Genomic DNA, 13,615 nt, shown 5'->3' on the forward strand with positions numbered 1-13,615 from the left:
CGTAGGATTGCCCGTGCCCAGCACTCGCCTATTAGGAATAAAAGGAGAGGTTTTGGTTTGAGTCAAAGGACCTACTGTGGCTCAATCATCTCTCTCCCCTGTGAGGTTCATGAGCAAGCAATACATTCAAGAGCCATCAACGGATGAGAAACCAAAATACGACTTTATTTTCACTTGAATAAATGCTCAGTCTCCTAGTGCAGAGCTCTCTTGTGAAAACAAGGCTGGAGCAAGCAGCTGACGGGGAGGGCCCACCTGAGCCTCTCCTTCCCCACTACACACCGACCTCTTCCCACCCTCTGCCCTGCCACATGGGACCAGAAACCGCAGCAATAAAAAGTATGTTTGGCTATGCATCTGAGGAAGAGAAAACAAGATGGCCAGATCCCAAGAGGAGGCCTTGGCTCAGCATACCTACTCCTGCTGCATGAGCTAGAAGGAAAGGCTGATGGAGGTTCCTAACCCTGCCCTTGTTAAATGTGGCCCAATTAATTTCCTGGAATCTGAACGATCTGATGAACAGGTCCTCTCTGGGAGAAGGCAAAGGCCAGGAGAGAAGGGGAGAGATGAGCCTTCCCTTTTCTCTAAATACTTGCTCCCCGAAATGTGGGCCCTCGACCAGCGGTATCGACATCACCTAGCAGCTTGTTAGAAATGCACAATCTTGGGCCCTACCCTAGATGAACAGAATGAGGGAACTGCGTTTTAACAAGATCTCCAAGGGATTGACATGCACATTAAAGTTTGAGAAGTACTGAGTTTCTGAATCCTAAATTCATGCCCAAACTGTCATTTCAATCTCTGCTTGCTTCCCAAAATAGTGCTCTGCATATGGTCAATCGTTAATGAAAGGGTGTTTGAGAAATTCTCTTTGGCATCTATTTAATTCCATGTGAAGGAAGGAGATCACTTCTGAGAAGCCAGCACACATTTACCAATGAGTGGCTGGGAGACAGAAGCACACTGAAAACAAGCAAACAGAACAGTTCTAGACATACACACACGGCTCTGCCGAGCAGGACAGATGGGCATAGTAAATCTCTCGCTCCATCCCCCCACCCATAATATTCTCTCCCTCACTCATGCTCTCCTTCACCCAAGCTACTATTAAGCTCTGCATCAGCTCTGTTTCAGACACAGGATAGTACCACGTGGATTACATGTCTCTTGCAGCCCTGTCTTCAAGCTCAAAATCTGAGAACGATATGCTGCACCACTAAGCCAGGACATGGGAGGATGACAAAAAGCAAACCGGCACATCAGTGTTTCTCACCTTTACATAGTTGTGACTGTCACGACCCAATTCATATCTTATTTCAGAACCGGGCCTGGATCTCCACTTGCCTGAGTAGGAAGTTAATGACAAAAACTCAGAGCACCCCACCCCCAATTTCTTCTCTTTGCTCTACCTGATAGAATACCTCATAGTAAAAAGGGCCAGGGGCTGGCAAATATGTATGGATTAACAAGAGGCTACCATAATTATTAGGGGATCCGGGGCGCCTGGGTGGCTCAATCGGTTAAGCGTCTGACTTCCACTCAGGTCACGATCTCACGTGAGTTTGAGCCCCGCCCCACGCTCCCCTACCCTCGTGGGGCTCTGTGCTGACAGCTCAGAGCCTGGAGCCTGCTTCAGATTCTGTGTCTCCCTCTCTTTCTGTTCCTCCCCTGCTCACACTCTGTCTCTCTGTCTCTCACACTCTGTCTCTCTGTCTCTCTCTCAAAAATAAATAAAGATTAAAACATTTTTAAAAATTATCAGGGGATCCAATAATGACAGGATTTAATGACGCATGATTAAATGCACACTTACAATGTACTTCACAACAATTCTGTGAAGGAAGTAGTATTCATTCCTATTTAACAAGTGAGGGAATTTGACGTTTTCAAATGTCAAATAACTTACCCAGAAGCAGCAAAGACAGAAACCCAGCATGCACCTGAAGTCCAAAGCCTCTCAACCACTACAATAATACGGTATTTTACTTATCAGAAAACAATGCAAACTCCCTGAGTGACTAAAGAATTATTTTTCTTCTCTGGGGCTAATGTGAGTTTTAAATGAGATTAAAGATGTTAACGCACTTGGAAAAGTAAGATACTATAACATACAAGGTTTAGTTTAATTTAGTATATTAAGATCCTGCCCAAATAAAAGCCCTCAATACTATACAAATGGCAACTCTGCGTGGAACAAATGTCCACCCTTGTGATTCAAGATACCCCAGTCCACTCAATATACAGTTCTCATTCATCACAGGCTTTAAAAGACTATTTAATCACATACAATTGAACATAAATAGACCAGGAAGCTGTATATAACACTCCCTACCACTCATGTTGGTTAAAAGAGTACTTTGTACAAATAAGGATGTAGAACACAAAGGGTGGGAATTACACCAAAATATTAGCAGAGTATATCTGGGTGTATAGGTTTCTGGACTTTGCGAATCGTCTAGGGCAGTGCTTCTCACACTCTAATATCTTTGTCCCTTCACAGCAGCCAGTTCCCAGCAGACAGCCGACACTCAGACAGGCTGGAAGAGCAACCGAAGGAATGGAACCTCCCGAGAAAGGGCACTGTCGATGGAAACTGGAACGCATGCACGCCCAGTCCGATGACCAGCAGTAACAGGTGTTTTCCATCTCTGATCTGTGATTCATTCTGCACAGCTGCGGGCACACAGAGGTGTCAGCGGCTCCTGGAATACCGCGCCCCACACGCCGAAGTGCACAGGGTTCCGGGCGCCTGGGCGGCCACAGAGGGAGACACACCTCGGCGACAACCTGGATCCACACAAAAAAGAGGCCCTGCCACCTTAAAAATATTACTGCCTGGCTGCAAAGAACAAGAAGCTCGGTGGCTTGTGCCTACGCCCCTTGCTCCTCGCCGCACCTTCTTTTCTAGTTTTCAAGTAATCTATTGAGGGTGAGTCTGCATGCGTCTGGTTGCTGGCGGACCCCCTCCCTAAATACACACGCACACGCGCGCGCGCGCGCGCGCGCACACACACACACACACACACACACACACTCTCTCTCTCTCCTTCCCCCATCGGTCTCTTGCAGACAAGGCGCGTCTCCGAGGGTTGGGTTGAATGGGAGAGAACGGGGCCGTCTTTGTCATTAATCCTCCCCTCCTTCGGGCGAGCCAAGCTTCTTCCGGGTCAGCGACAATCACCGCCACCCCAATCAGGCCCGCGGTCCCCCATTCCGCTAGTCCCGTGCGCGCGAGGGCCAGGTCGCCACCGCCCGCAGGTTGCGGGAGGGGAGGAGGGCGAGGAGGAGGAGGAGGAGGAGGGCGGGCGGCGCGGGAGAGGGGGAGGGAAGGAGGGAGGGAGGGGACGGCAATCCGAGGAGGAGGAGGAGGAGGAGAGAGCAGCCTCCCGCAGCTGGCGAGGAGAATGGGAGTGCGGGGCGCCAGACCGCCGCGGGGTGTCACGGCCGCGGCCGAGCTCGGCAGGCGCGGAGCAGGCGCCCGCCGCTTTTAAAGCCGGGAGGGCGCGGCGGCGGCGGCGGCGGCGGCGGCGGGCGGATCGCGGCGCGCGCGGGGCGCCGGGCGGCGGCCGGATGGAGAGGAAGGGCTCGGCGGCCGCGGCCAAGGGGAACCCGAGCCCGCCCGCGGCTGGCGAGGCGCAGCGGCCGCCGCCGCCACTGTGCGTCCCGGGCGGTGGTGGCGGCGGCGGCGGGGTCCCGACGCGCGGCCAGGCTGGGGCGGCGGCCGAGCCCGCCGAGTTCATCCGGCGGGCGCACGAGTTCAAGAGCCAAGGGGCGCAGTGCTACAAGGACAAGAAATTCCGCGAAGCCATAGGCAAATACCACAGGGCGTTGCTGGAGCTGAAGGGGCTGCTGCCGGCGCCCGCGGAGCAGGAGCGGGACTCGCGCGCGGCCTCCCCGGCAGGGGCCCCCAACCCCGGCCGCCTCTCGGAGGAGCAGAGCAAGACGGTGGAAGCCATCGAGATCGACTGCTACAACAGCCTGGCAGGTGAGCTGCGCCGCGCCCGCGCCCCTCCTCCCCTGCCCGGCCGCCCCCTGCCCGGCGCCCGGCGCCGGGCGCAGGGGCCCCCCCACCGGCTCTCGGGTCCGAGCCTACCGCTGCGGCGCGCCCGCGCTGCCCGCTTCCCCGCTGGCACCGTGCTGCTCCGGGAAGGAGAACCCGGGAGGGGGGCGCTTTGGAAAAAGTGACTTTTAGGATTATACCGTCCAAAACTCGTTGTCATCCCGTGTCCCTTCCCCCTCGTCCGTCGTAAATCTCACCTAAAAATAACTGGACACACAGAAGGGGACCCAGCTGGCCTGGTGGCGATCGCTGCTGCTACCGCTCACCAGTGGACCTGGGTCCAAATGCGGGAAGTGGCGCCCAGGGTGGGCACCCGCACCCACCGCATGCCCAGTGGCTGCTCTCCTCGGGTATCATTGGCACCAGAGCTCACCCTCACCTTGCCCTCAACTGACCGCATCCCAAAGGCTAAGGTCCTTCCCCAAGTTCCCTTGGCCTCAGTAGCAAAGGGCAGTTTGCCACGAGCCTTCAGCATCTTGAGCAAAATGGATTCCAAAATGCCACTTTCTTCTCTCTCAGCTCTGCTGGGGCCCCCGGTTGCCAGGTGAAGAGAGCGATCTCAAAGGGAAGCTAGTTCATGGTTGAGCTTGAGCTGTGTGTAACACCCTCCCTCCCTGTAGCGCTGGTCCTCTCCCCAGCTGGCTGCTGGGCCTGATTTGGAAAAAGGGGACCCTTCTGTTGGGATGAGAAGGTGAGATATACATTCCAGAGTTCACTTTGGGGATTTAGGTCAAAGTCAGATATTTTTAAAAATTTAACTTTGGCACAGGAAAATGTAAAACCTCACAAACAACAACAACAAAAACAAAAGGAAGAGTCTGGGTCTTTCCAGGGCCTTCCTGTGAGAAGGTGGGAGATGTTGGCAGACGCAATGACCTTATATTTGAAAGGCACTCTCTACTCCTCTCTCACCCCATTTGATGGGATTTGGGCATGGTCCAGCTCCTCTGGCCAAGTAAAAGGCCATTCCTCCTAGTTCCTAACCCTTGAAGTTGCCTAAAACTAGCTCCGGACAGTTGGAGCAGAGTCACTTTGAGAGAGTGACTGGGTGTGGCTGGGGCTGGTGGATGTGTCTGGGGTGCAGGCGGTCGGGGCATGAAAAAAACCTGGCAGTGATTCTGCTCTGTTCCCTTTGAGGTTGCTAGTGCCAGCCTGCCTCTGTCTTCCCGTGATGCCATGTCCAGGATCATCCCGACCCAGGCAAAACCCAGCCACTTTATGAATTGTAGTTTGCAAATGTAAAGGATTAATAGACTGGTGGTAGTAGCAGCTGTAAAAATGGTGGTGCTAGCAATGATGGCGGCAGATAAAGTAGTGGTATAGCCAGATGGACTATCTTGGTCCGTCATAACATATAGCTTGATTCTCTTTATTTCCTGTAAGTCTCTGGCATCCTTGCTTCCGCCTGATGAATAGTTAAAGGGCAGAGTGGCCGTGGGTGGAGGAAGAGGCACTCTGGATCACTAATGCGGCGGTTTCAGAGTGGTAATGGAGTCTTAATATTTAGTGTTGTCCATGGGCATTCTAGGCTTGCCCCTCACCCCACGCTTTTGGCTGCTGGCCTGTGGCTAGGACTGCCCATCGCCTACCACAGAAGTGGTTACATTTCCATGGTGAAACCAAAGACGTGTCCTGGGTCAGGCGAGCCCAGTCAGGGTGGGGCTCAGGTCCCGCCAGCTCCTCCCCACCCTCCCCACCCCCCCCCCACGCCCCAGGCACTTTGGAAAACTTCTGTGGTGGGAAAACGGGGAGTACAGGAGCAGATTTCCGCACTGCTGCCTTCTCCAGCACTCACCACTCTTCATATTAATACTTTATTGTGTGCACTGCGCTGGGCACTTCACGCACAATGTGCTTTTTAATTTTTTTTTTTTTAATGTTTATTTATCTTTGAGAGAGAGAGGGAGACAGAGAGAGACAGAGCGCGAGTGGAGGAGGGGCAGAGAGAAAGAGAGACCTACAGAATCCGAAGCAGGCGCCAGGCTCTGAGCTATCAGCACAGAGCCCTACTCGGGGGCTCAAACTCACGGACTACGAGATCATGACCTGAGCCCAAGTGGGACAGCTAACCGACTGAGCCACCCAGACACTCCAATGCACTTTTTAATCTTTACACCAACTTGCTAAGAGATTGTAGAGAAACAAAACAAAACAAAACAAAACAAAAAACAACCCAAGGTTCCAGAGCCATTCAAGTTCAAAATCAATGTTCTTGTCATCACACCTTGATGCACAAAGTCAGTGTCTCTAGGCCTCTGTCTCCCTGAATCCAGGGTCAGGTGGGCTTTAGAGCCCTACCCTTGAAAAATTCTGTTGGGGGATCTGAGCCCTGGTAACCAGGAGGAAGTAATACAGTACCTTAATCCAAAAACCTGATAGGGCTATTTCTAAATATTTTCAAGTTTTAATGAAAAAGAAAAGAAGAGTAATTACAAGCTGAGCAGTCGTGTCAAAGCCAAAATCTGTATACTGTATAGAAAATTCAGCTGGGAGAGGGGATTCTGGAAGTCACCTGGAGAGGGAGAAGCCTGATGTTGGTTTCCTTTGGGATAATGCATTAAATCTGTTACTACGATCTCAGAAATTCTAGCTAATAGGAAAGTGTCCTTTCTTGTCAGATTACAAAAGTAATACGTACCTATAAAGTGTTTTTTTCTTTTAGAAAATATCAAAAAGTTTAAAGAAGAAAATACGAAATTACCTTCAATCCCACCACCTAAAGGCATTCCTTGTGATGTATTTTCTCCCTGTGGTTTTTTTTCCTACACATAAACGTAAACTGCTCGCAAAGCAAGGACCTCCTGTATCTCCTGCTTTTATTTCCACTTACCATTATGCCAGGAACACTGTTACGTTTCATTAAAATCTTGTTGTGAAGATTGTTCGAAATGGGAACATGAACATTTTAAGTGTGGGTTTACAATTATCATCGGATGGCAAGGGAAGAAAAGATCACTGTTATTGTTGTCAGTGACACAACAGTGCAGTGTCGCCCATAATGTACCCTGTCCCCCTCACGCCTGCTAATAGGAAGGAGACAGCAGCTGCACATTCTTTCTGGCAGAAAGGCAACTGACCCTTCCATCTGGGCCACAGTGCCTGCTGAGTGGCCCAGCCAGCTCCTGGTGGAAGCAGCCTGAAGATGTTCGTGCCCACAAGGATCTATCCTCCTATGATGTCCTATGGACATCAGCTGTCCATAGAGGGAGATGTTTGGGATTTGGAAGGAACTTGGACTAGCCCAGAAGTACCTAGAGGATTAGGCTCTGTTGCCGAGGGCATCTTCGCACCAAATAAAATGCTGTGGTGAGGCTTCTGGAGAAAACTTAGGTCTGATGAACCCTGGTACTCTTCACGGAAGGCTCTAAGAGAATAACAAGAGGGCAGCTAGAATGTGCTAAAAATGCTAGTCTAAAAATCCACTTAGATGACTCGAGGAGGTCGCATGAAGGGTGTGAGAGCAGTTATCAACGTGCCCATAGTTGTGGTCCATTCTGGCTTGGAGTCCCTCCTGATTAGGAGGGATCTGGCCAGTGCCTCAAGACCCCTGGATTTGATTTTACCTGTCTTATTCTTCAAGGAATTAAAAAAAAAAAAAAAAAAAAAAAGATGGGAAGCATCCTGTTCTTTCAGAATTTCAAATGACTTTGACACAGTGATTGAAAAGATCTTCTGACCTGCCTGGGGAGATACAGGAATCTAATCCTTACCAAAGCTGCCAAGGAAGCCTGTGTTGGCCTGGTGATCGACTCCTGTTGACCTTGAACAAGACACAAGACTCCCCTGGGGCCTTGGAATGTTTTGTGCAGAATCTCTTGAAAGGCAGGGCCTTTAGCTCTACATGATTCCTGTGGGGCTGTGGTGGCCCCAGCTGGGGTGTGATCAAAAGGTTGCAACATGTAATGACTTTGTTGGTATTTTCAAATGATATTCGAGACTCAAATGCCAGTGGTAAAGATGAATGCCAACAGGCCATGGCATTGGATCTGAAGGCTAGATGAGAGTCAGCTTGTGCCTCTATCACTGGCATACCCTGGGACTTTGGTTAAGCTCATACCATGTCATTTTACCCATTTTCCCATCGATTTAGAGCTATGTTTCAGAGGGGTTTTTAATTTTTTTATTTTACCAAAGGGACAGATAATATCCACTGATCCCAACTGAAGCCCCAGGACAGGGGTGTGACAAGGCCTAGAGGAGTCACACTGGGTAAAGGCCTGGGATGGACGTGCCTTAAAGCCACGGGACCAGAGCTGGCTACATAATTTATGGCGCCTAGTGCAAAATGAAAATGTGGAACTCCTTGTTCCAGAAGCAGGGAGAAAGTATCATTAAAGGTGTTAAGAGATAAAGCTTTTTTCTTACTTTCAGGATCTGTCTTTCTCTCTCTCTTGACTTGACATGGTGCTTTTATTTGCTATTTAATGTCAGTGTAAGAAAGTTGAAATTTTAAATTATTGGCATGAATGTCACTGTTCATCTTTATATTGTGCGATGCTAGTTTTAAGTGCAAATGTGAAAGCACTTAACGTTGTGCGTGAAATCACATAAATTACACAATTCACATTTTGTAGCTTATACAGGCATATGTAGTTTCTTCTTGCTAGAACAGTGGAGATGCTGACAAAACAAAATCAACTGGCTTTATTTCATTTCTTTGTATGCATTCTTTTTTTTTTAATGCTTTTTTTCTAAGATTATTATTTTTCCTTTGGAGAGAGAGAAAACGATCTGGGGAGCGGGGTAGAGGGAGAGGGAGAGAGAACCCTAAGGAGGCTCCGAACTCAGTGGGGAGCCTGACTTGGAGCTTGATCCCACGACCTTGGGATCCCGACCTGAGCCGAAATCCAGAGTCAGACGCTCAACCGACTGAGCCATCCAGGCACCCCTCTTTATATGCATTCGTCATGTGTGCACTTTCCACCAAGTTTGGCTTTCTACCGACTAGGGAAAGGAACAGGGACTATTCCCTACTCTTACCCTACTCTTTGCTTCTGTGTCATCACTTTCAGCACAAGTGGTTGGCTAGTATCCAGGGAAGTGACATAAGTAAGAAAGGATATGAGGGGACTTGAGGTCATTTGTGCTTCTCACTGCTTTCTTTCTGCATGTGTAGCAATTTCTGGGTTGAATGAGAAGCATACCTCTTGGGGCTGTTAGCTGGTCTGCCTGCTGACTTAGTTACATCCCTGACAGTCTTACCTTGTACTCGAGCTGGGTCTTGATGAACTCTTACGCGCTGTGGGCCCGCTGGAATTCTGTGCTCATGGGGCATCATGACTGCTCTATGCAAGTGGGGCTGCAAAGAATGGCTGTGCCTGTCTCCTCTGCTCACGTTTGTGCTTCATTCCCATCGAACTTCACTTACAAAACACAACTCCAAAGATAAAGTTGTTAGGAATTTCCAGAAAGCAACAGCAGAGCATTAAGCCCAGTGCAGGGCCCTTCTGAGCACAAGTCCTGTGTGATTGCATGAGTCACCCACCCTTGAAACCCCCCTCAGTGGAATACCAGAAGATGGCTGACTGGGTGGATACATCTAAGGTGGACAAAATTAGATCTAGACTCTGAGGCAGGTTGTAAGACAAAGGGCACTCAACAGAAATTGATGTGGAGCCAGAGAACCAAATATAAAGATGGATGGACAAATGCAAGAATTCAGTGGTAAAAAGGGAGATGATGAGCTAGAGTCAACGTGTACGTCAGTAGCCAGAAGATGAGTTTTGGGGTTAAGGATTGGTCAAAGGAAGGGGAAAGAAGAGGGGTTTCATGCTGAGATGCTCAGCCAAGAGCTTGCCATCTGGACAGGAGAGCTTGACTGGCCAAGTCATTGCTGGTCCGAAGCTGTTCCTTGGGCAGCATCTTTGCCAATAAATCTTTGCCTGTAAATGTGGCTTCTAAGATTGTGTTCCAGGAGAAGATGGGAGAATTGAAACTTGTAGGATGCTTTCAAGGAAAGAACGTTCTGAATGTAGACTTTGGGCTGAGTTTCAAGAGTGGATTCTGGGGGCACCTGGGTGGCTCAGTCGGTTAAGTGTCTGACTTTGGCTCAGGTCATGACCTCATGGTTCGTGAGTTAGAGCCCTGCGTCAGGCTCTCTGCTTCAGATCCTCTGTCCCCCCTCTCTCTGCCCTTCCCCGTGTTCTCTCTCTCTCTCTCTCTTTCAAAAATAAATAAACATTTAGAAAATAAAAATAAAATAAAGTAGACTCTGAAGGTCCTTAGTTTACCAGCAAGGGAAATGAGTTGGGTGGCTTTTCGCCGGAAACTCTTTAGGACACCTTAAAGTCAAAGTCCCTACAGCAAAAATACGTGGGAGTGTCCCATCCAAGGCAAGGGGACTCAGCTGCAGTGAGGACAGGAAGGCCAAGATCTGGAGCATCCAAAAGTTGCTCCAGGAGCTTTACAAGTTGTGAGTGACCTCCAGATGGGATATTTCCCTTCTTACGGCCTATCTCTTTCACCACCAGCCTATGTCTACTCCAAATAGCTCGGATAAAAACGAAGTGTTTCAACCAACCCGCCATCAACTTCCTGTTTCCCCAGTGACTTTGGGAAGTCAGATGTTCATGTTGGGAACAGAGTTTTCCATTTTCACCAAAATGGTTAGTCCTGCCCCAACTACATAGCCACAACCTCTAGCACTGACAGTGGTACCAGACATAAAAAAGCCAAAGATAATGCTACAAAAGATGAAAGGAGTTTAGCCTTCTTGCTGGTATTCACGTGACCTTGAAATCATTCATTAGCAATGTAAAACTCATTCCCTTTCTCTTATACATAGACGTTTTCACGTCAGCAATAAAATGATGCCAATGTCTAGTAGGATCCAAACCAACACTTCCCAAATATTTTTGAAAACGAAGCAGGATGTGTAGTGCCAAGGAAGGTTGACTTGAACTAAAAGCATCTCAAGTTGAAATGTATCCAAGTGGACCTTCCCTTCCCTTTCTGCCAAAAGGACATTCAAAGAGTATTCAAGGGACATCTGGGTGGCTCGGTCGGTTAAGCGTCTGACTCTTGATCTCCGCTGAGGTCTTGACCTCAGGTTGTGAGTTCAAGCCTGGCGTTGAGCTCCCTGCTGGGTGTGAAGCCTACTATGAATGAATGGATGCATGAACGAACGAATGAATGAATAAATAAAATAGCGCTCAAGTTACAGACAAGGTTTACATGGAGGAAGCTCATAGGGCAAATGTTTCCCTTCCATGGTGTTTCTGTATATAAAGAACAAAAATTGAGAAGTGGTGCTAACTAGCTATCTTGAGAGTTATGTAAAACCAGAATTATGATTTCAGATTTGGTTGGGACCCCAAACCTTACTTACGTGTGTGAATTCCCTTGTCAGCCTGACCAACCGGGCATCTAGTATAAACTTAGGTACTTCCAACAATAGAGATACTCACCACCACCACAAAATAACAACTACAATAATAAAATTTTAGTAACAATCATGGAGCTAAAGACTACCACAACAAGCCCAATTCCTAGCACCAGGTTGATGTTTTAAGAATGTGTTTGAGGGGCGCCCTGGCGGCTCAGTCAGTTAAGTGATCGACTCTTGATTTTGGCTCAAGTCAGGATCTCATGGTAGTGAGATCAAGCCCCGTGGCAGGCTCTGCACTGGGTGTGGAACCTGCTTGGGATTCTCTCACTCCCTGTGCCCCCCCTCACCCCACTCAAGTGCACACGTGTGCACTCACTCTGTCTGTCTCTCTCTCTCTCTCAAAAAACAAAAAAAAGAGAATGTGTATGAAATAAGTGACAATGCTTATTCCAGCAGCTGTCTCATATTAAAGATACAGTGAATTCAATCATTCCATTAATATCAATTGAGCATTTCATATGTACTAGACCTAGGGCGTGGGGCCTGAGTATACAGGAATAAACATGAAGGACAAGGTCCTCCACCTTGCGTGTGTGTGTGTGTGTGTGTGTGTGTGTGTGTGTGTGTATATGTATACCACCTACATGTATATAAACATATATAAATTACATATAATTTACACATTTATATTATGAGTATATTTATATGTTTTTAATATATATAGTTTCATTTGATCTCCCTTTGTGAGACACAAAACTTAAATTTGGAATAGCTACGTCACTTATCTGTGGTCACATAGTAGTATGTGGCAAGCTGGGGTTTCTCATCTGCCACTCTGTAATTCCAAAGCCCATAGTCCTAACCGTTCACCTCACAGCCTCCATTTTTAGGAGTTTCTTCCTTAACTACTAAAATTTGTCTCCTTGAAATCCATCCATATTCTGTCTACCGTTGGAGGCAACATAGACATCTCACATAGACTACATCTCTTCACCTTTGTAGTAAGGACAAGCCTTGGCATTTAAAAAAAACATTTTTTTTTAAACGTTTATTTATTTTTGAGACAGAGAGAGACAGAGCATGAATGGGGGAGGGTCAGAGAGAGAGGGAGACACAGCATCCGAAGCAGGCTGTCAGCACAGAGCCCGACGCGGGGCTCAAACTCACGGACCGTGAGATCATGTCCTGAGCCGATGTTGGATGCTTAACCGACTGAGCCACCCCGGCGCCACAAGCCTTGGCATTTTTAAGGCAACTCACTTGCTCATCTTCCAGTCTTATGTTCTGTAGGTCAAACATCCTTTTGTTGTGATTGTGCCTTCTGTGATTAGGATTCCCATTCCGTGACCATCCCGGGTGGTGAAGAGGCAAGTGGCCTGCATTCTGTAACCAGGTCAGAATTTCCCTGGGTCTTTTGTCATTAGGAAGATGACCTGAATTTGTATGGACAGAGAGGTGTGAGGAGCCAGTGAGTCATAATTTCCAGTGAGCCTAAAGACTGCAGAAGCCCTACCCATACGTCCTCCTCTTTTCTGTCCCCCTTGCTCCAGTTAGGAGGTCCTGAGAAATTTAAGTGGAAGGGTTAAGAGCGGAAATTCATTTCAGCCATTACCGTCTCAGTAATCACTTTGCGGACACAGTGAGAAATGACCCACTAGATGAATAGCGTCTGGAATTATCCAAATGCATTACTCTAGACCTGGTCAGTTTTAATGTCATGAGAGGGATGATACCATCTTTTTAAAATATGTTTCAGTTTTAGTACCGAGTGAGGTTGGCCACGTATTATTTATTCCGTGCAGTGTGGGGCATTTGCAATCCTAGCACCCCGGAAAGTACTATTTATTTTTTGGTTAGTGTCTTTATGATCGGCTGGTACTAGGTTCTGACTTTGTGGGTCCAAATGTCATCTCCCAAGAAACAAAATCAAAGAAGCCCCAAAGCCAGCCCTAAGGAGACCAGCTGGCCCTGTGTCTAGTGCAACACTAACTGAGGTAGACCCGCATGACAGCTGGGGGCACATTCGCCACATATGTGAACTTAACCTGTTGGCAAAATCCCTGACCTTGATTTTCCTCACTTATTAAATGGGTATGGTCAGGCCGGCTTGACTCACAAGGTGAGGGTGAGGAGCAAGAAGATAATGTATGTGAATGTGCTTCCTAGCCTACAAAGTATTAGAAGTGTAAATTGTCGTTTTAAGTGATATAAATTCGTCCTGAACGTTA

At 48.2% G+C, this 13,615-nt stretch overlaps 1 protein-coding gene across 1 annotated transcript in view; it reads left to right on the plus strand.

Annotated features, from left to right (window-relative positions):
• The first annotated feature begins 3,540 nt into the window (after positions 1-3,540).
• The window catches only part of TTC9 (tetratricopeptide repeat domain 9), a 33,474-nt gene continuing 23,399 nt past the window's right edge, over positions 3,541-13,615 (plus strand). The window contains exon 1 of the mRNA XM_045451393.1: positions 3,541-3,985. Coding sequence (XP_045307349.1) covers positions 3,571-3,985 — 415 coding nt within the window. The 5' untranslated portion in view covers positions 3,541-3,570. The remainder of the gene's footprint in view (positions 3,986-13,615) is intronic.

The sequence above is a fragment of the Leopardus geoffroyi genome, chromosome B3 (assembly GCF_018350155.1).
Source record: "Leopardus geoffroyi isolate Oge1 chromosome B3, O.geoffroyi_Oge1_pat1.0, whole genome shotgun sequence".
Classification (NCBI taxonomy): Eukaryota; Metazoa; Chordata; class Mammalia; order Carnivora; family Felidae; genus Leopardus; species Leopardus geoffroyi.